This window comes from Cannabis sativa, chromosome X (genome assembly GCF_029168945.1).
Source record: "Cannabis sativa cultivar Pink pepper isolate KNU-18-1 chromosome X, ASM2916894v1, whole genome shotgun sequence".
NCBI lineage: Eukaryota > Viridiplantae > Streptophyta > Magnoliopsida > Rosales > Cannabaceae > Cannabis > Cannabis sativa.
This window is the reverse complement of record NC_083610.1, coordinates 40,060,365-40,083,012: the sequence shown is the minus strand read 5'-3', so window position 1 is coordinate 40,083,012 and position 22,648 is coordinate 40,060,365. Positions and strand designations below refer to the sequence as shown.

Genomic DNA, 22,648 nt, shown 5'->3' with positions numbered 1-22,648 from the left:
CTTATGAAAGCATGTGTTGTGACTGAGCCATCACTTTCTATTTATAGGCAACTACTAGGTTTAGGTTAGGAATTATTTGGCATTAAAATAATGAAAAAATTAATTTGAAAAACCTCATTAAGTGGCCGGCCAAGGTGTAGTAGTGGGCCCCACTTGATTTTGCAGTTTTATCAAATTTTATCTCTATTTTCTCAAAAACGCCAATTTTCTAATTCTAACCTTTTAAATGCCAAAAAGAATTATTTAATAACTAAAATACATTATTAAATAATATTGTCATTTAATTTAATTATTAATTAGACATATAAAGTCCATTAATAAATAAATAAACCTAGAAACTCTTTTCTTTACAATTTCACCCCTGCTTAGTGAAAATTCATAAAATTAGACATAGTCTAACTTTAGAATTATAATTGATCAATCACGAATCAATTAATGAGTCTTACAAGCAGAATGTTCTCAACTAGAATGGGGGCCATGGATCTATATGCTGAGCTTCCAATAAGTGAACCAAATTTACCAAGTAAATTCCTACTTATTAATTCTTCGTTGAATCCACTCTTAGAACTTAGAATTGCACTCTCAGACTTATATAGAGCATATTGTATGTTCCACGATATCAATATGCTATCTCATTTAACCATTGTTATAATCTTATTGTGATTTAAAGATCCTCTATATAGATGATCTACATCGAGATGGGATTTCTTTACCGTTCTCACCCCTCAATGTATTTTGCCCCTTAAAACACTTAGCTACCTGTAAATGGTGTTTAGTGATCTAATAATTAGTCAGTTAAACAAGAGCTCATCCATTTACTTCTATTTGCTAAGCTCGAAGGGAATCATCACTTGACTTCTATACACCAGTAGAAGCTATAGATTCCATATTTATGTTCAACACTCCCACTCAATCATACTATCATGTTGCCAAAATATACGTATCACCCTGACCCAAAAGTAGGCTTAACTAATAAATCAAGGAACATGAATAGCACTCCTGAGTTGAGCCTAAGCATATCAGGATTTAGATTCTTTTAATCTTAAGATCAACTACTGATATTGACTTGGAAAGATATGTATAACGGTAAGTTTGTAATATCTTTAACTTAGTTGCAATATCGGTCCAGTCCAATGTATACTCCATACATTCGAAACTAGTATACTTTACTAATGTCCTGGAAAGAACATAACACTTACTCCAAGTGTAAGTATACATCATCGCTGATTATCACATTAGTGTAAATCCAATAACACTGATGAAACAGGGACCAAGTCTTTTGATTCATATGATCACAATCACATTCCACTGTGTTGACGATACTGTAATTGTGAATAAACATATGATCTGGATTTAACTGATTATGTGTGTATGAATGCAATAAACATATTAAACATATTAAACCATTAGCATGTAGAATTCATGCAAACATCAATCACTTCAAATTTCTTATGTTGATAACTAATCAGATTGTAAAGAGTTTTATTTAGGGCATAAAACCCAACAGAGAATACATCATCAATTTGGGATGAGTTATAGGAGAGATTCAGCCAGAAGAATGCTCCACGAATCTTTGAAGCCAACGTGCTATGCAACTCATTCAATGAGGTTCGAACAATGTTACTTTCTATTACACTAAATCATTGTGGGACACGATTCAAGAATATAGTCCTACTCCTGTTTGTAACTATGGAGCTAAGAAGATCATTCAATAGTATCAAGAAGAGGACCATGTTGGGTTTTATGCCCTAAATAAAACTCATTTCAATATAATCAGATTTACTTATTAATATAGATCAGAAATAACATTTAATGTTGCATGGTTCACATGATTTATTTCATGATTATATGTACATAATGTATGAATTCATCTGAAACCCTTTTCACATACTTGATCCTGTTTATTATGTCGTCAACACTTTGGAAAGTAAACATGACTATGTGAATAAAGTTTCCTAGATTTATCAGACACAGGGTTTTACTGATATGATAATCTACAACAGAGTTTACTTGCATTTGGAGAAATGCTATGTTCTTTCCAGAGCATTGGTTAAAGTAAAGCTCAGGTTGGATGCATGAAGTATGCATCGGAAGGGACCGATATTGAACTTTGACTTAGATTTACTAAACTTACCATAATATCTATTCAAGTCAATATCGCCTAGTTGATCCTAGATCAAATGATCTTAATCCTGTTATGATTAGGCTCGATCTCAAGAGGCTATTCGTGTTCTTTGATTTGTTAGTTAAGCCTACTTTTAGGTCAGAGTGATACATACATTTTGGGAACACAGTAGTGCAATTGAGTGGGAGCGCTAACATAAACATGGAATCTATAGCTTCTATCTGGCGAATAGTAAGTAAAGGATGATCTCCTTCGAGCTTGACCAAATGAAAATAAATGGTGGAGTACTCATTTCACATAAGCTGAAATATCATTTATACGGGGTTAAGTGTTTTAAGGATAAAATACATTGTAGGGTGTAACGGTAATTGTAAAGACCGCTTAGTTTAATTTGGAAATTAGCAGTTAATTATGTTTAATTATGGAAAATTATTTATAGATATTTAAATAATTATTTATGTTGTTATTATTGAATTCTGAAATGCATTTTATGTCATTTAGTGATTTTCATAATTTTGCATTTCCGGTGCCCGGTATCATGGAACTCGGTGTTTGGCTCAGTAAAATCACAACTTAGTATGTTAGTTTATTGGGACGGTTTATTAGACATTGGAAATGTCGGGATTGGGCGGGAATTTAAAATTTCCCAAAATACCCCTTCAGTGCTCTTTATGTTATTTTAGTGTGGAGGGGCAAAATGGTCATTTTGCCCCAATGTTAGTTTGTCCTTTAGTGGACTTTATTTGGTTAAATTATATGGTTTTAATCAATGTTTAAAAAGGCGTTTTTGAGGCGCGCCTCAAGCTGAGGCGTTTGAACAGTGCCTCAAGTCGTGCGCCTTGCTGAGAAGAAGTGAGGCGTACGCCTCATGGGGTGAGGCGTTGAGTTGAGGCGTGAGGCGTTGAGGCGTAAGAGGCGTGCGCCTCAAATTTTGTGTGTGAAATGGGCTATTTCAGCCCAAAAAAAAAGGCCCAAATTAGTATTTTAAATTTAGTTTTCTGTTACCTAATTTAAAAGACTTGAAAAACTTTAAAAAAGCCCAATAAACATTAATAAAAAAGCCCAATAAAATACTTAAGTGAGCCCAAATAAAACTTAAAAATAAAACCCTAGTTTTTTATATATTAGCAGCTCTCTTTCTTCACAGCAGCACACACACATAGCTGCTGCCCCTGCCCCCTGCCTTCCCACGAAAAAAAAAAAACTTGCTTCTTCTTCACAGCACTACAGCAGCTCGAGTTCACCTTGCTGCCCCACCCCTGCTCCTCCATTTTCACTGTCTTCCTCCACGAGTTCACTGCCTTTTCCCTCTTCTCATCACAGAAAAAAAAAAAACCTTGCTGGTTTTGTTGCTGCCTTGTCCGAGTTAGTTGCTGCTGCCTTTTCTTTGTTCCATAGGTAAACATTTGAATATCATTTAGTTTTTTTTAATTCATAAATCATATTTATTTAGTTGTTCTTAGGTTCATTAATTAGGTGGTGATTTATTATTTGGTTGTTACTTTATTTTGTGTAGATAAGAAAATGAATAGAAAATCAAAATTGAGTAGCTTTGGTGTTGGAGGAGCTAGTGGCAGCGGTAGTGTTGATGGTAATAATAATAATAGTCTTGGAAATAGAAAAGATCCGGCTTGGAAGCATGGTGTTGAAGTTGATACTTCGGGTGGAAATGCTGAAAACAAGAAAAATTATATTTACATGGAGTGTAAATACTGTAGAAAGCTTATTACGGGTGGTGTTGCAAGGTTGAAACAACACCTTGCTCACACTAGGAAAGGTGTTGCACCATGTAAGGAGGTTCCCGAAGAAGTTAAGAATGAATTTGTGGAGCTCTTGAAACAAAAAACATTAGAAAAGCGTGTGGCTCAAATGAAATTCGAAGAGATGGTTGAGTCGGGATCTTATTACACTAAGACTAGTGCTCCCGTGTCTGCTAGAGGTGTAAGAGGACCAATTGATAGGTTTGTGTGTGATGGTATTGATAGGACAGCCGCTGAAAATATCCATATAACTTCCAAAAATGAGAAAGAAATGCGTGATAATGTTTGCATGGACATTGGGAGGTGTTTCTATGAGAATGCTTTGCCTTTTCATTTGGCTAAGAGTCCTTCCTTTATCAATATGTGTCGCTCGATTGGAAATTATGGTAGGGGATTGAAACCTCCTAGTATGTATGAGCTTAGGACTTGGATATTGAAGGAGGAGATAAAGACTACCGACACTATAGTTGAGGATATTAAAAAGACATGGCCATCAACGGGAGTTTCAATAATGTCTGATGGATGGTCCGACGGTAGAAATCGAAGCATACTTAACATCTTGATCAACAATCCTAAGGGCACTGTGTTTTTGAAAAGTATTGATGCCTCCTCATTTAGTAAAAATGCAGAAAAGTTGTTTAAAATGTTGGATGACGTTATTGAAGAAATTGGAGAGCATCTTGTTGTTCAAGTGGTTACTGATAATGCTAGTGCCTACAAAGCGGCGGGTACATTATTGATGGAGAAAAGAAAGCATCTCTATTGGACTCCATGTGCTGCACACTGTATTGATTTGATGCTTGAAAGAATTGGAGAGTTGCCACAACATGCATCTGCTTTGAGTAAAGCAAAAAAATTGAGCAAGTATATTTACAATCATCAATTGGTCCTAGACATGATGAGAAAATTTGCCAAAAGAGACATTGTAAGACCTGCTGCCACTAGATTTGCAACTGCATTTCTTACACTACAAAGCATTTATCAAGTGAGACAACCTTTGGAGGCTATGTTTACTTCTGAAGAGTGGATAGAGTGTCCTTGGGCAGCTAAACCAGATGGAAAAGAAGCAAGAAAAACAGTTTTGAAGGACAAGAACTTTTGGCCAAGTGTGATTTATGCTATTAGGACCACAAGTCCTTTAGTTGAAGTGCTAAGGTTAGTTGATGGTGATAAGGAACCGGCTATGGGATTTCTCTATAATGCAATGGATAAGGCGAAGGAAAAGATAGCAAATAATTTGGGTGGAGAAGAAAAAGATTACAAGGAGATATGGGAAATCATTGATGAGAAATGGGAATTTCAATTACATCGACATTTGCATGCTGCTGCCTACTATTTGAATCCCCGCTGTCATTATGCAGAAGATTTTTCCAACCATCCAGAGGTCAAGTTGGGTTTGTTTCATTGTATGGACAGACTTATCCCAGATCCCAAAGAAAGAGAAAAAGCTGACCTTCAATGTAGCATTTTTCACAACAAGGAAGGCTTCTTTGGATTTACCCAAGCTAAACAGACATTTGAAAAACGATCACCAGGTAATTAAATGTCTAAATCTTTTACTAATGCTTTTGGAAAATTTCATAGCATGTTTTCTAAAATATTTATTCTTTTAATGTCCAATTTTAGTGGATTGGTGGACTCAATATGGAGATGGCACGCCAGAGTTACAAAAATTTGCCATCAAAGTATTAGGTCTTACTTGCTCGGCATCAGGATGCGAGCGAAATTGGAGCACTTTCAATCAAGTTCATACAAAAAAAAAAAAAGAAATCGATTGACTACCCAAAGAATGCATTCTTTGGTATATATAATGTTCAACAAAAGATTGAAAGATAGATATTTGAGGTTGGCATCTCCACCGTCAAATGAAGATGATGCTTTGTTGCTTGATGATTTGCCATCTGATGATGAATGGATCATTGGTGATAACGAAAATGAAAATGTGCAAAGGCTAAGTAAGGAGCTTGAGAGATTGGAATTGACCCAATTAAATTAAAATCATACAAGTGCTCCAGAATCTAGTTCAAGAGCGGGTTCGTAAACTCTTATTATTGGTTTAGCTTATATCATATATATTACTTATTTCAAATATTGATTAGTTTGTAATTTTTTTCTTAGGAAAGCGACAGAGACTAGTAGTAGACATGGATGAGGATATATGGAAGGATATTGATGGTGGCAATGAGGGTGGTGGCGATGAGGATGGTGACGATGAATTTGAGGATTTCTAATCATCATTGCATGTTCCATCAATGCTTTAGTTCGAGTTTTACGAGTCAAATATGTTCTAGGATAGTAGAATTTAGAATTCTAATTCTAGAAACATAATTATCTTTATTTTAGTTTGAGTTTTATGAGACATATCTTTGGGTATGTTTGAATTTTATGAGACATTTTATGGTTATTATGTTTATGAGATATTTTATGGTATGTTTGAAATTTATGTGACAATTTATTTATTCTTAGGTGCTCTAAAAGTATTGATTCTATTAATTTTTGAGGCTTACGCCTCATACGCCTCGAGGCTTACGCCTCGCCTTACAAAAAAAAAACGCCTCAAGGCTCATTTGCGTTTTTTTAAACATTGGTTTTAATTGATCAGTGTTGGCTGAATATAAGGTTGAGTTTGCATGATTTTCCTTTATTTCAAAATTAGAAAAGTTAAAAGAAAAACCCAAAATTTTCTCAAGCTCTCTCTTTCTCTCTTGTTCGGCCCTCCTTGAGCAGCAAGGAAGTGGAAATTTTCTTGGTGATTCAAGCCCTTTTTAGCAAGATTTTGCAATCTCTAATTGTTGGTAAAGTTTCTTCATCTTGCTCTTTTAGTTTCTTGAATTTTTGATGAAAAAGATGAGTGTTGCATGCTAGTTTTGAGTGGTTTGTTACTGCTGTGTTTACATGTTGTATTCAGAGGATTAAGCATGTTGGATTGAGTGGATTGAATCTGTTTTTGTGCATGTTTGATTGGTTTTAATCTAGTTTAGAGTTTTTGGTTCAAAAGCTACAGTTTTCAAAGAGAAATTTTGAAATTGGTTGCTGTGTTTGTTGCTTGAGTTAGAGATTGTTTTCTGTAGCTTTATTATGCATGATTATGTGGTTTCAATCTAGTTTTGATGCTTGTAGGTGAGCTTTAGCCAAGTTTGAGTTTCGAACTCAAAGCTTGGAGCTCACATGGCATTTTTAGTATCTATGTGTTCTGGGCTGTTTTGATGCTTTGGTATTGTTCTTTGGGGTATTTAGAACAGGTTTGGAAGTTTTGGTGTGGTTTGGAATTGATTTGAGCAAAGTATGAATTTTTGAAAGTTTCCTGCGAGGAACCGGAATTCCGGTTGTGCATCCGGAATTCCGGATGGGGTTCTAAAAATTCCCAGAACTGGAATTCCAGTTGGGCAACCGGTCTGCCGGTTGGGTGATTTTTCAGAAACCCTAGATTTTCTCGTTTTATGTTATTTGGGGTATTGCCATGCTTTTTATCGATAGAGAAACTTTTAGAATCTAGTTTAAGTCCCCGGGAAGTGATTTAGCGTATCACTTATTAGTGTTGTGATTGTTATGGTTTAGGAGCCTGTAAACCGCCGTGCAGTTCGTTCCAGTCAGGTTGACCTACACACCACAATTCGGAATTGAGGTAAGATTAGTATAACAGTATGCATATATATTACATGTTTAGCGTGCATGTTAGGAAGCCTGTTAGATTACATTAGATATGTATGTTGGCTTCGTACCATCCGACCATATCACATCCGTTAGGCTAGAGTATGACTAGCAGCTGGAGTATGACCAGTGAACCGAGTATAGGCTGATACTAGGGTTGGTGGTACAGTGCTATGTGACCGTATCACATCGGTTAGGCTAGAGTATGACTAGCAGCTGGAGTATGACCAGTGAACCGAGTATAGGCTGATACTGTAACACATCGGTACAGGCTAGAGTATGACTAGCAGCTGGAGTATGACCAGTGTACCGAGTATAGGTTGTTACTTGTCAATAGTACCATCTTATGAACGTTCGGGACTCAGTATCATGTGGGACACGACAGTTAGGGTTATGGTCAGGGGTATGGGCGTCTGATCATAGCCCAAGATTTATGTATGTTTATGATTTATTCTTTTCTTACTGAGTCTGTCGACTCACAGTGCTATGTTTATGTGTAGGTAAGGGCAAGGCTAAAGCTGAAGAACCGTGAGAGCGAGCCGGTGAAGATTGTACATGTCGGGGCGGTTAGGCCTGGAGCGTACGATCCTCGGGACAGCGGCGCTATTTTGTAATTAGTCGCTAGGCGACAAGTATTTTGTTTAGTCAGTTAACTTTTGTAAAGTGTTTTGTAATCGGGATCCCGAGTATTTTTGTATAAATATTTTATAAGTTTAATTAAAAAGCAAAAAAATTATAATTAATCACGATTTCCATAAACCTCGTTGATTAGCAACGAGCTGCACAATACGTTTAAAAAATCACGTAATACGCCTATGTTAGTTAGGGTGTTACAATTTGGTATCAGAGCCGCCAGGTTGTCTTCCGAAGATCGTCACGATATGTACAATCATCATCAGCAATTAGCTCGTTCTACGGTTCAGTTAGATTTTATTTCTTTAGTAGCTTATTTAATTATTATGAAATAAGAAAAGCCTGATAGGAAGCATGTTAGTAGCCTGATAGTAGAATAGGCGCATGTTTTAAATTTCTAAATTAAGCGGCATTAGTAAGCTCTCTTTGATCATGACCTGATGTGCCAACTCTGGGTTTCGCAGGCTGTTCAGACTAGATGGACGCCAGGCGGAATACCAGGAGCCAGGGCAACTCAGTAGGGTCGAATCTGGGTCAGGGAGCTCAGTTCCCCCCGCATGCTAGGGGCCGTGGTAGAGGTCCCAGTGGCAGGGCCCGTGGTCGGGGTGACGATAACCCGCCACAGGCTGCCCAGGCTGCCCAAGCCGAGCAAGAAGCCTAGAATTGGGGGACTAGGTTTGCTGAAATGCAAGCCAGGATAGAGGAGCAAGATCTAAAGATTCAGAGATTGAGGCAGCAGGGGGCTCTTGCAGTGCCTGTGCCAGAAGCTCTTGTGGCACCCGCCCCTGCTGCTCAGGCCGAGATAGTGGTAGCGGCGAACAGAATGGAACCTCTGTATGAAAGGTTCTGGAAGCAGGCACCTCCAATTTTTCTGGGAGGTCCGGACGTCATGAAAGTCGAACAGTGGCTGACGGTGATAACCAAGATACTGAACTTTATGGGTGTCACCGGAAATGACAGGGTGGTGTGTGCCACCTTCCAGTTCCAAGAAGACGCTCTAGTCTGGTGGGACATGGTGTCTCAGATTCATGATGTCACCACCATGACCTGGGAAAGGTTCCAGGAACTCTTCAACGCGAAGTATTATAATGAGGCAGTCAGAAGTGCTAAGAGAAAAGAGTTCACTCACCTGACCCAGCGGGAAAACATGAGCGTGACAGAGTATACCACCAAGTTCGATCGGTTGGCGAGGTTGGCCTCGGGAATAGTGCCAATCGATTTCAGCAAGAAGGAGAAGTATCTGGACGGATTAAATGTGAAGATCAAACATGACCTTATGATCACCACCGACGACAAGACCACCTATGCTGAGATGGTGGAGAAGGCACTGCGAGCTGAGGGTGCAGTTAGATGTATGTCGGAGTCGGCTAGTACTCCAGTGAGTGGCGGGGCTCCTACCCCTCCTGCATCAGGATTTAGAAGGGGAGGTAGTGGTTCGGCCATGGACCAGAAGAGGAGAACATCCACTGCATCCGGTGGCTCGGGGCAGAACAAGAGGTTCTGGGGGAACCAGAGTAGAGGCAGCCGTCAGGGTGGTGCTGAGACCCGGTTTTCGTACCCAGAGTGCCCCAGTTGTAAAAGGCACCATCTGGGTGAGTGCAGAGGTCAGGGATGCTTTCAGTGTGGCATGCCCGGACACTACAAGAGGGATTGTCCCCAGCTCAGACCAGAGGCACCTAGGGCTCCGGCGAGACCCACTCCAGCTAGGGTGTTCGCCATCACGCAGGCTGATGCAGATGCCAGCCCCTCAGTTGTAACAGGTCAGCTTTCGGTTAATAACTCATATTACTCAGTGCTGTTTGATTCTGGGGCCACACATTCTTATGTGGAAGCCAGAATCTTTAGTAAGTTGGGTAGATCGTGTGATAGTTATGAATCAGGGTTTGGAACCCTATTACCTGGCGGAGAGTTAGTTATCTCCAAAAGGTGGATTAGGTCTATGCCGATCAGAATAGATGGTAGAGAGTTAAGTGCTGACTTGATAGAGATGAGCCTAGTAGATTTCGATATTATTTTAGGAATGGATTTCCTATCTAAATACTCAGCCAGTATTGATTGCAAGGGGAAGATGGTGATCTTCCAACCGGAAAGTGAAAAACCATTTGTGTTTGTTGGTTCAGTCCGGGGATCTCGGGTCCCGGTGATTTCGGCCATGTCAGCTAGGGAGTTACTGCATGGCGGGTGTTTAGGGTTTCTGGCCGTGGTGGTGGACACCACTCGGCCAGATACCATTCGGCCAGAGGATATCAAGGTGGTTCGGGAATTTCTAGATGTTTTTCCCGAAGAACTTCCAGGTTTACCACCTTAGCGGGAGATTGACTTTATTATTGATTTGGCACCAGGAGTGGGATCGGTTTCCAAGGCTCCGTATAGAATGGCTCCAGCTGAACTTAAGGAATTAAAGATTCAGCTTCAGGGGTTACTTGACATAGGGTTTATTCGGCCTAGTGTGTCACCCTGGCGAGCCCCGGTTTTGTTCGTCAAGAAGAAAGATGGAACTATGAGAATGTGTATTGATTATCGAGAATTAAACAAGCTAACAGTGAAGAATAAATATCCATTACCTAGGATCGATGATCTATTCGATCAAGTTCAGGGGAAGACGGTCTTTTCCAAGATTGATCTCTGATCGGGTTATCATCAGTTAAAAATCCGAGAGGAGGACATTCCGAAGACGGCTTTCCGTACTAGGTATGGACATTATGAATTCCTGGTTATGTCGTTTGGACTAACCAATGCTCCTGCAGCGTTTATGGATTTGATGAATAGAGTATTCAAGGATTTCCTCGATATTTGTGTGATTGTGTTTATCGACGACATCCTTGTGTACTCTCAATCAGAGGAGGAGCATGAGTTACATCTTCAGATTGTTTTGCAACGGCTTCGGGAACACAAGCTTTATGCCAAATTCAAGAAATGTGAATTCTGGCTATCTCAGGTGTCCTTTTTAGGGCACATTGTTAGCAAAGATGGGATCAAGGTGGATCCAGGGAAAATAGAATCCGTCAGGGATTGGCCGAGACCGAAGACAGTGACAGAAATTAGAAGCTTCTTGGGTTTAGCCGAGTATTATCGTAGGTTCGTGGAATGGTTTTCTAAGATCTCAGCACCCTTAACCGAACTTACAAAGAAGAATCAGCGGTTTGTCTGGTCAGATAAGTGCGAAGCTAGTTTCCAGGAGTTGAAACAGAGGTTGATTACAGCTCCAGTGCTAGCTTTGCCCTCGGACAGCGAGAAATTCGTAGTTTATTGCGATGCATCCAGACAGGGTCTGGGGTGTGTACTGATGCAAGTCGATCGGGTTATCGCTTATGCCTTCCGTCAGTTAAAGGATTATGAACAGCGATACCCGACTCATGATCTAGAGTTGGCCGCGGTGATTTTTGCATTGAAGATCTGGCGGCATTACCTTTACGGAGAAAGGTGTGAAATCTATACCGACCATAAAAGTCTCAAGTATTTCTTTACTCAGAAAGATTTGAATATGAGACAGAGGCGTTGGTTGGAGTTAGTGAAAGATTACGACTGTGAGATTCTCTATCACCCTGGGAAGGCCAATGTAGTGGCCGATGCCCTGAGCAGGAAGGGTCCTGGGCAGGTAGCTAGCATGATTCAAATCTCACCTCAGTTAGCTGAAGACATGGTTAGATCCAGCATTGAGTTTGTGGTAAGTTAGCTTCACAACTTGACGCTGCAATCTGATCTGTTGGAAAGAATTAAAGCCGCTCAGATGACTGATCCAGAGTTAGTGAAAATCAGAGATGAGGTTTTGGCTGGTCAAGCCAAGGATTTCTCAGTGTCAGACAACGGGATACTTCTGTATAAAGCTAGAGTTTGTGTTCCGAGTAGTGTGGAACTCAGGAATGAGATCTTTGAGGAGGCTCATTCTACCCCTTATTCTCTGCATCCCGGCACCACCAAGATGTACTAGGATCTTAAACCGTACTTCTGGTGGAGCGGTATGAAGAAGAATTTGGTAGAATTCGTATCGAGATGCCTCACTTGTCAGCAGATTAAGGCTGAACATCAAAGACCAACAGGGTTGTTGCAGCCTTTAACCCTACCGGAATGGAAGTGGGAAGATATCATGATGGATTTCGTGGTTGGGTTACCTAGAACCACGGGTTTGTTCGATTTCATCTAGGTTATGGTGGATCGATTCACGAAATCTGCTCATTTTCTGCCTGTTAGAACAACTTTTACAGTGGATCAGTTGGCAGAATTGTATGTTAGAGAGATTGTAAGACTTCACGGGGTACCAAAGTCTATAGTTTCGGATAGAGATCCGAAGTTCACCTCCAAGTTTTGGCAGAGTTTGCAAAGAGCAATGGGTACAAAACTGAAATTCAGTACAACATTCCATCCTCAGACAGATGGGCAGTCCGAAAGGACAATTCAGATATTGGAGGACATGTTACGAGCCTATGTTATGGATTTTGAAGGCTCTTGGAATAAATATCTACCGTTGATACAATTTTCTTACAACAACAGTTACCAGAGTACGATAGGGATGGCTCCCTATGAACTGTTATACGGTAGGAAGTGTAGATCTCCCATCCACTGGGATGAGACAGGGGAAAGGAAATACCTTGGTCCGGAGTCAGTGCAGCGGACTAATGAGGCAATTGAGAAAATAAAAGCTAGAATGCTTGCCTCACAGAGTAGACAGAAAAGTTACGCAGATCCGAAATGCAGAGATGTTGAGTTCTGAGTAGGGGACCATGTGTTTTTACGGGTATCTCCAATGAAGGGGATCAAACATTTTGGGAAAAGAGGCAAGTTGTGCCCTAGATTTACAGGACCTTTTGAGATTCTCGAGAAGATAGGTCAAGTGGCATACCGGTTAGCATTGCCTCCAGCTTTATCAGCAACTCACAACGTATTCCATGTCTCTATGTTGAGAAAATACGTTTCAGATCCCTCTCATATACTCAGTTATGAGAGCCTTGAACTGCAGCCAGATATGTCTTACGAAGAACAGCCAGTGCAGATCCTGGATAGAAAGGATAAAGTTCTTCAGAATAAGAGCATAGCATTGGTCAAAGTACTCTAGAGAAACAACAAGGTGGGGGAAGCCACCTGGGAGCTAGAGTCAGATATGAGAGCTCAATATCCAGAATTATTCAAGTTAGATTTCGGGGACGAAATACTTTTAAGGGGGGAATAGTTGTAAAGACCGCTTAGTTTAATTTGGAAATTAGAAGTTAATTATGTTTAATTATGGAAAATTATTTATAGATATTTAAATAATTATTTATGCTGTTATTATTGAATTCTGAAATGCATTTTATGTCATTTAGTGATTTTCATAATTTTGCATTTCCGGTGCCCGGTATCATGGAACTCGGTGTTTGGCTCAGTAAAATCACAACTTAGTGTGTTAGTTTATTGGGACGGTTTATTAGACATTGGGAATGTCGGGATTGGGCGGGAATTTAGAATTTCCCAAAATAACCCTTCAGTGCTCTTTATGTTATTTTAGTGTGGAGGGGCAAAATGGTCATTTTGCCCCAATGTTAGTTTGTCCTTTAGTGGACTTTATTTGGTTAAATTATATGGTTTTAATTGATTAGTGTTGGCTGAATATAAGGTTGAGTTTGCATGATTTTCCTTTATTTCAAAATTAGAAAAGTTAAAAGAAAAACCCAAAATTTTCTCAAGCTCTCTCTTTCTCTCTTGTTCGGCCCTCCTTGAGCAGCAAGGAAGTGGAAATTTTCTTGGTGATTCAAGCCCTTTTTAGCAAGATTTTTCAATCTCTAATTGTTGGTAAAGTTTCTTCATCTTGCTCTTTTAGTTTCTTGAATTTTTGATGAAAAAGATGAGTGTTGCATGCTAGTTTTGAGTGGTTTGTTACTGCTGTGTTTACATGTTGTATTCAGAGGATTAAGCATGTTGGATTGAGTGGATTGAATCTGTTTTTGTGCATGTTTGATTGGTTTTAATCTAGTTTAGAGTTTTTGGTTCAAAAGCTAAAGTTTTCAAAGACAAATTTCGAAATTGGTTGCTGTGTTTGTTTCTTGAGTTAGAGATTGTTTTCTGCAGCTTTATTATGCATGATTATGATGTTTCAATCTAGTTTTGATGCTTGTAGGTGAGCTTTAGCCAAGTTTGAGTTTTGAACTCAAAGCTTGGAGCTCACATGGCATTTTTAGTATCTGTGTGTTCTGGGCTGTTTAGATGCTTTGGTATTGTTCTTTGGGGTATTTAGAACAGGTTTGGAAGTTTTGGTGTGGTTTGGAATTGATTTGAGCAAAGTATGAATTTTTGAAAGTTTCCTGTGAGGAACCGAAATTCCGGTTGTGCATCCGGAATTCCGCATGGGGTTCTGAAAATTCCCAGAACCGGAATTCCGGTTGGGCAACCGGTCTGCCGGTTGGGTGATTTTCAGAAACCCTAGATTTTCTCGTTTTATGTTATTTGGGGTATTGCCATGCTTTTTATCGATAGGGAAACTTTTAGTTTCTAGTTTAAGTCCCCGGGAAGTGATTTAGCGTATCACTTATTAGTGTTGTGATTGTTATGGTTTAGGAGCCTGTAAACCGCCGTGCAGTTCGTTCCAGTCAGGTTGACCGGCACACCTGAATTCGGAATTGAGGTAAGATTAGTATAACAGTATGCATATATATATATATTACATGTTTAGCGTGCATGTTAGGAAGCATGTTAGATTACATTAGATATGTATGTTGGCTTCGTACCATCCGACCATATCACATCGGTTAGGCTAGAGTATGACTAGCAGCTGGAGTATGACCAGTGAACCGAGTATAGGCTGATACTAGGGTTGGTGGTACAGTGCTATGTGACCGTATCACATCGGTTAGGCTAGAGTATGACTAGCAGCTGGAGTATGACTAGCAACTGGAGTATGACCAGTGAACCGAGTATAGGCTGATACTGTAACACATCGGTACAGGCTAGAGTATGACTAGCAGTTGGAGTATGACCAGTGTATCGAGTATAGGCTGTTACTTGTCAATAGTTCCATCTTATGAACGTTTGGGACTCAGTATCGTGTGGGACACGGCAGTTAGGGTTATGGTCAGGTGTATGGGCGTCTGATCATAGCCCGGGATTTATGTATGTTTATGATTTATGCTTTTCTTACTGAGTCTGTCGACTCACAGTGCTATGTTTATGTGTAGGTAAGGGCAAGGCTAAAGCTGAAGAACCGTGAGAGCGAGCCGGTGAAGATTGTACATGTCGGGGCAGTTAGGCCTGGAGCGTACGATCCTCAGGACAGCGGTGTTATTTTGTAATTAGTCGCTAGGCGACAAGTATTTTGTTTAGTCAGTAAACTTTTGTAAAGTGTTTTGTAATCGGGATCCCGAGTATTTTTGTATAAATATTTTATAAGTTTAATTAAAAAGCAAAAGTTTTTTAATTAATCACGATTTCCATAAACCTCGTTGATTAGCAACGAGCTGCACAGTACGTTTAAAAAATCACGTAATACGCCTATGCTAGTTAGGGTGTTACAGTAATCTAATCCCTTTACAGTGTAGATCATTCATATAGAGGATCATTAATCAAATTAGGATTATAACAATGGATAACTAATGATGTGTCTATATGGTGGAACATATAGAGCATTCTATATACTGAGAGTGCAATTCTAAGTTCTATGCGTGGATTCAACGAAGAATTAATAAGTCAGTGAATTTATGTTATAAATTCTTGATCTGCTTATTGGAAGCTCGGTTATATAGACCCATGGTCCCTCCACTAGTTGAGATAATATTGCTTGTAAGACTCATATAATTGGTTTTGATTAATCAATTATAATTCTCAAATTAGACTATGTCTATTTGTGAATTTTTCACTAAGTAAGGGTGAAATTGTAAAGAAAGAGTTTTAGGGGCATATTTGTTAATTATGATACTTTGTATGGTTCAATTAATAAATATGATAAATGACAATATTATTTAATAATTATTTATAGTTATTAAATAATTAGAATTGGCATTTAAATGGTTGAATTTGAAAATTGGCGTTTTTGAGAAAATGAGATGCAGAAATGATAAAACTGCAAAATTACAAAAAGTGAGGCCCAAATCCACATTGCTTAGGGCCGGCCACTTTTATAGGATTTTTCATCTGATATTTTCATTATTTTAATGCCAAATAATTCAAACCTAACCCTAGTGGAATGCTATAAATAGATAGTGAAGGCTTCAGGAAATTTACACTTGACTTTCACACTTTCATTCAGAAAAACCTGAGCCTTCTCTCTCTATACCTAGCCGCCCACTCTGTCTCTCTCTCTCTCTCTCTCTCTCTCTCTCTCTCTCTCTCTCTCTCTCTCTCTCTCTCTCTCTCTCTCTCTCTCTCTCTCTCTCTCTCTCTCTCTCTCTCTCTCTCTCTTCTTCCTTAAGATTTTGAAATACTTAGTGATTAGAGTAGTGCCCACACACAGCAAGTGATACCTCAATCATAGTGAGGAAGATCGTGAGGAAAGACTTTCAACAAGAAGGAGTTTCAGTACTAAAGAAGGAGAGAAAGAGATCCAGGTTCAGATATTGATAATGCTCTGCTACATAAAGGAATCAAGGGCTAGATATCTGAACGGAAGGAGTCATATTATTCCGCTGCACCCAATGTAAGGTTTCTAATACTTTATAAGTGTTTATTTCATAATCTTTTTAGAAGTTCATATTTAGGGTGTTAATCAACATACTTGTGAGTAGATCTAAGATCCTGGTAAAATAATTTCCAACAGACCATGTCCTTGAATTTCTTGTTGGATTGAATGAATCTTATATTTTAGCTCAATCTCAAGTGTTGATGCAGGATCCTCTTCCTAGCATCAACAAAGCTTTTGCTTCTATCATTCAAGAGGAAAGACAATGTGGTATCACTGTTGTCCATGTTGATGTTGAGAAACCTATCCCTCCTCCAAGTGGTGAGTTTGTAGGAGGTATTCAATCACAAAGACAAGAACTCATCTGCACTCATTGTGGTATTAGTGGACACACCATGGCCAAATGTTACAGGCTTAATGGATATCCACCTGGCCATAAACTCCATAACAGATTTTCAAATAAAGGAAATGGTTCGAATCAGACCAAGAACTCACAGGGGAAGGTTGCTGCGAATCTTTCTGGAACTAATGATGATGTTGTTGAGGATAACTCTGGAGGAACTCAAGATCCTTTTCCTAATCTGTCACCAAACCAATGCCAACAGCTCATAGCCTTCTTAGCTCAAAAATTCTACAATGATAACTCCTCTACCCCACAAACCCAACCATTGGTGTCTAATTTTTCTGGTAAGAATAATCTCATCCCTAACAATCAGTGGATCATTGATACTGGACTACACATCATGTGTGTCCCCATCCTGAGTTATTTCATAACACTAAGTCTAATTCATCATTATCTGATGTTATTCTACATGATGGGACTACCAAAAAAATATCTTGTTGGATCCATTTCTATTTCACTCATATTTTATTAACAAATATTCTTTATGTGCCTAATTTCAAGTATAGCTTATTTTCTGTCACAACTTTAATGTCCTCTCCACAAATGTTCATTCATTTTTCTTAATGATTGTTGTGTCATCCAGGACACCAAGAAGAACTAGAGGATTGGTGTAATGACCGCTCTAGTAATTTAGATTAGTAAGGGCAATTAGCACTAATTTTTATTATTTTATTATTATATGTAAATTAATTTAATTGTGGACCCCAATATTTAGAAATAAATATTAGAGTTATAATTTCTCAATTTCGGAGATTTTATTAAACTCTAGGGGTATTATTTAGCTTATATGTGAAATATGTTATTTTTGTAATTTTTGCTCGGCGACAACGAAAAATGCGATGGATGACTAGATTGATCACATGGGTAAGTTTAGAATCTTATTTTATAGTGGGAAATATTTTAGAGAAAATAAATTATCGGGATTGAGCAGGGTTATGGAATTTGACCATTTTACCCCTAGCTTTTGAGACACCTAAGTTGTTCATTTAAAGGGCAAATTGGTAATTTGTTTGGGGGTTGGGTGGCTGCCTAGAAGTGTGGCACGTGGCCACTTGTTTTCAGCCAAGGGAAATGAATTTTCCCTACTTTGATTTATCCCATTTAGTTAATTAGAAAGAAAATACAAAAAATTCAAAAGGAAAAGATTCCTTTCTTCTCTCTCTCTCTTGCTTTCGGCTGGGACAAACCAAGGGGGTTTGCTGTTGATTATTGAGTTTCAGCAAGGAATCCTAAGGGGAAAATCAACCTAAGGTAAGTTTCAATGAAGCCCTTCTTAATTTTCAAGCTTTAAGTTAGGTTGAAATGGTGATTTTGAGATTGAAGGGCTGTTAGGTTTAGTTAGGTTTAGGGTTCGAATTTTAAGGTTTCTTTGAGTTAATTTTAGCACTTTGCAGCTGGTTTTGTGATTGATGGTAAGTTTTATGCAACTTTGAACATTGAGTTCAAAGCTTTGAGCTTTAATGGAAAATTGAGATTTAGTGATTTGTTCTGTGAATTAGTGGCTGGATTATATTGTTTATGCATTGTTTAGGAGCTCTGAAAGGTTTCATTGCAATTGGTGGAAAATTGAGCAAGAAATGAAGGTTTTGGGAAACCTAGTGCAAACTGGGTAGCCAGTTTTGGTAGGGTTCCCCGGGCCTTTCATTTTCTCAATTTTGTCCATTTCGATGCCTCGGTTGGGTGTTTCTCCATTTCCAGAGTTAGAATAACCCATTAAGGATATAGCAGAACCTAGGGTTTTGGTTTTGAGTTTCCCAGGATTAGGGTTTTAATCATGTGACTTACTTAGTTTCAAAATGTGATTAGGGCATCCATCTAGCACGAGATTTCCGTTCAGGTCGGCCAGCACACTTGAATTCGAAAAATAGGTAAGAACTGAATATAATATGTGATGTGATTATCTAAATGTATGTATATGTGTTTGTATATGCATGCTCAAATTATGTTTCGCACTACCAACACTTGTATGAATATGTTACAGAGTGCATTGGTATAGTGAGTATTATTGTTGTGAGTACGATACAGTGATACCAACACGGGTACGGGAAAGTGCTAAGGTGTGTGGTATATCACTCAGTGGTACTCAGGGTACGGAATAAACCCTACCAAAACTCGTACAGTGAGGTACGTTGTGTATGTGGTATAGTGGTTGTACCCTAGGATTGAACGTTCATAATCATTTGTTAAGCTCTGTAAATAGGTGTATGGGCGCCTATTTACAGGTCGGAAATTATATGATATGTTATATGCATTTCTTACTGAGTCTGTCGACTCACAGTTCTACTTCCATGTGTAGGTAAAGGAAAGGCGAAGGCTGAACAGGAGTGAACCTGAGCTCGGGTGAGATTGTACATGTCAATCAGCACGACCTTGAGTGTTCAGTCTCGGGACATCTGGGAGTTGTATTTTGATAGTCGCTGTGCGACCTGTAAATTTGTGTATTTTGGAATATTAATTTTAAAAGTTTGAAAATGGGATCCCGGCACTTGTAAATATTTTATTATATTACAAAGTTTAATATTTAATGTAAAAGTTTTAATTTGACACGTTTTTCGAGAAAATTCTTTGATTAGCAAAGATTGCACTATAATTGAAAAAGCACTGTAGCGTGCCGTAGCATTAGGGCGTTACAATTTTGGTATCAGAGCCGCCAGGTTTGTCTACCGAAGCTTGCTAAGACATGTACAATCTTCATCAGAGAAAGCTCGGTTCACGGTTCAGTAAGCATGTACTTGTTTAGTATTTTAAATAAATGTGAATGTGAAAGCATGTTAGGAAGCATATTAGATTTTAATTAATTATATATAAATAAATAAAAAAGTAAGTAACGTGTGTTGCCTTTAAATCATTAAGAGCGGTGTTAAGTTTCGATCGCTGTCTAACCTGCCTGGCTTATGGATTCGCAGGCTAAGTCCTATTAAATGGACGCCCCGCGAAATACAAGAAGTCAGGGTGATATGGTTGAGACCGGAGGCGGTCAGAGGAATCCCCAAAATCCTCGTGGTCGCGGCCTGTAAATCCACCTCAAGCTCCTCCTGACTGGGAGCAAAGATTTGAGGAAATACAAGATAGAATCCGCCAACGAGATGAATAAATTCAGAGGTTGAGGCAGCAGGGTCCTCCTGCCGTGCCTCCTCAAGTGGTTCAGGCCGTGCCAGTTCTAGCGGTGCCAGCAGAACAACCTGTTGTTGGCAACCGTATGGAGCCGTTGTATGAAAGGTCCGGAAACAGGCACCTCCAGTGTTTCTGGGAGGTCCAGATGTGATGAAGGCCGAGCAGTGGCTTTCAGTGATCGAGCGTATTCTCAATTTTATGGGAGTGGTTGGTAATGACCGGGTGACATGCGCCACTTTCCAGTTTCAGGAAGACGCTCTCGTGTGGTGGGAGTTGATAACCCTCACTCGGGACGTCACAGTGATCACCTGGGAAGAATTCAAGGAGTTGTTTAATTCTAAGTATTACAACGAAGCAGTCTGCAGTGCAAAGCGGAAAGAGTTCACCGAATTGGTTCAAACTGAGGGAATGACGGTTACTGAGTATACAACAAAGTTTGACCGTCTGGCCAAGCTCGCAGCGGGAATTGTGCCAAATGATTTCAGCAAGAAAGAAAAATATTTGGCGGGTTTGAGTGCGAAGATTCGGCACGATCTGGTGATTACTACCACTGAGGCAACCACTTATGCGAAGATGGTTGAAAAGGCTTTGAGAGCCGAGGGTGCGGTGAGATTTCTTCAAAAGCCCCGAGTGACTCCGAGTGTTGGTGGAACCCCCACTGTTCCTACTCCTGTTTATGGTAGGGATGGTGGTGACTCCACCATTGATCAGAAAAGGAAAGTCACCCCAGCTTCCGGTGGCTCAGGGCAAAGTAAGCGGTTCCGGGGGAACCAAGGTAGAGGTGGACGCCAGGGTTACTCTTACCCTGAGTGTCCACGGTGCAAGAAACATCATCCGGGAGAATGTAACCGGAAGACATGCTTCCTGTGTGGCATGGTGGGGCATTTCAAGAACGATTGCCCTCAGGCAAAGAAAGAGGAGCCGAAAGCTGAGGTGAAACCGGTTCCTGCTCGAGTGTTTGCCATCACCCAAGCTGATGCTGCAGCCAATCCTTCTGTTGTGACAGGTCAGCTTCCCGTTAACAATTTATTGTTTACAGTATTATTTGACTCGGGAGCTACACGCTCATATGTAGCTACAAGAGTAATTGATCTTTTGGGTAGGCCTTGTGATATGTTAGAAAGAGGGTTTGGAACCCTAATGCCTACCGGGGAATCGGTTATCTCTAATAGGCGCATTAGGTCTATGCCAATTAGGATCGAAGATAGGGAATAGAGTACTGACCTCATAGAATTGAAATTAACTGAGTTTGACATTATACTGGGAATGGATTTTCTATCCAAGTATTCGGCCAGTATAGATTGTAAGCGAAAAAGGGTGACTTTTCAGCCGGAAGGAGAAGATCCATTCGTTTATGTGGGATCAGTTCAGGGGTCTCGGATCCCGGTTATTTCTGTATTAAGGGTTAGGGATTTACTATGCAATGGATGTGTAGGATTTCTAGCGGTGGTATTTGACTCCAACAGACCTGAAACATTTGGACCTGAGGCAATCAGGGTGGTGAAAGATTTTCTTGACGTGTTTCCCGAGGAGTTGCCGGGATTGCCGCCACAGCGAGAGATTGATTTTGTAATTGATCTGACACCTGGAGTCAAACCTGTTTGTAAAGCTCCATATAGGATGGCTCCAGCAAAACTTAAGGAGCTTAAGTTGCAACTTCAGGGGATGCTTGACATTGGGTTTATTCGACCCAGTGTGTCGCCCTGGGGAGCTCCGGTTCTGTTTGTGAAAAAGAAAGATGGTTCCCTCAGAATGTGTATCGATTATCGGGAACTAAACAAGCTGACAATTAAGAACAAGTACCCGTTGCCTAGAATCGACGATCTGTTCGATCAGCTTCAGGGAAATACAGTGTTTTCGAAGATTGATTTACGGTCTGGTTATCATCAACTTAGAATTCGAGAGGAGGACATACCGAAGACTGCTTTTAGAACCAGATATGGGCACTATGAGTTTCTGGTAATGTCATTCGGATTGACTAATGCTCCTGCGGCCTTTATGGATCTTATGAATAGGGTATTCAAGGATTTCCTCGATAACTGCGTTATAGTGTTTATCGATGACATTCTTGTATACTCTCAGTCAGAAGAGAAGCACGAGAATCATCTTCGAATGGTATTGCAGCGACTTAGGGATCACAAGTTGTATGCAAAGTTCATAAAGTGCAAATTCTGGTTGTCTGAGGTGTCCTTTCTGGGACATATTGTTGGAAAGAATGGAATTATGGTTGATCCAAACAAGGTAGAATCAGTGACGAATTGGCCGAGGCCCAAATCTGTGACGGAAGTTCGAAGTTTTCTCGGATTAGCAGGGTATTATCAGCGTTTTGTCGAAGGATTTTCTAAACTTTCTATGCCCCTAACCGAATTGACCAAGAAAAA

The 22,648-nt window shown here is 39.7% G+C and overlaps 1 protein-coding gene across 1 annotated transcript; it reads left to right on the top strand.

The window, feature by feature from the left end:
* Positions 1–2,908: 2,908 nt before the first annotated feature.
* On the top strand, positions 2,909–5,663 carry LOC115710731 (uncharacterized). Its single transcript, XM_061106015.1, has 3 exons — positions 2,909–3,523; positions 3,642–5,420; positions 5,512–5,663. Exons 2-3 carry the CDS (start codon positions 3,650–3,652, stop codon positions 5,661–5,663), a joined length of 1,923 nt encoding a protein of 640 aa, XP_060961998.1. The 5' UTR covers positions 2,909–3,523; positions 3,642–3,649.
* The last annotated feature ends 16,985 nt before the right edge of the window (positions 5,664–22,648 follow it).

Bases quoted from the DNA above. Each gene is read 5' to 3' on its own strand.
- LOC115710731 (XM_061106015.1), top strand. From the start codon at position 3,650: ATGAATAGAAAATCAAAATTGAGTAGCTTTGGTGTTGGAGGAGCTAGT. The intron at 5,421-5,511 runs GTAATTAAATGT...GTCCAATTTTAG, and splicing joins ATTTGAAAAACGATCACCAG to TGGATTGGTGGACTCAATAT.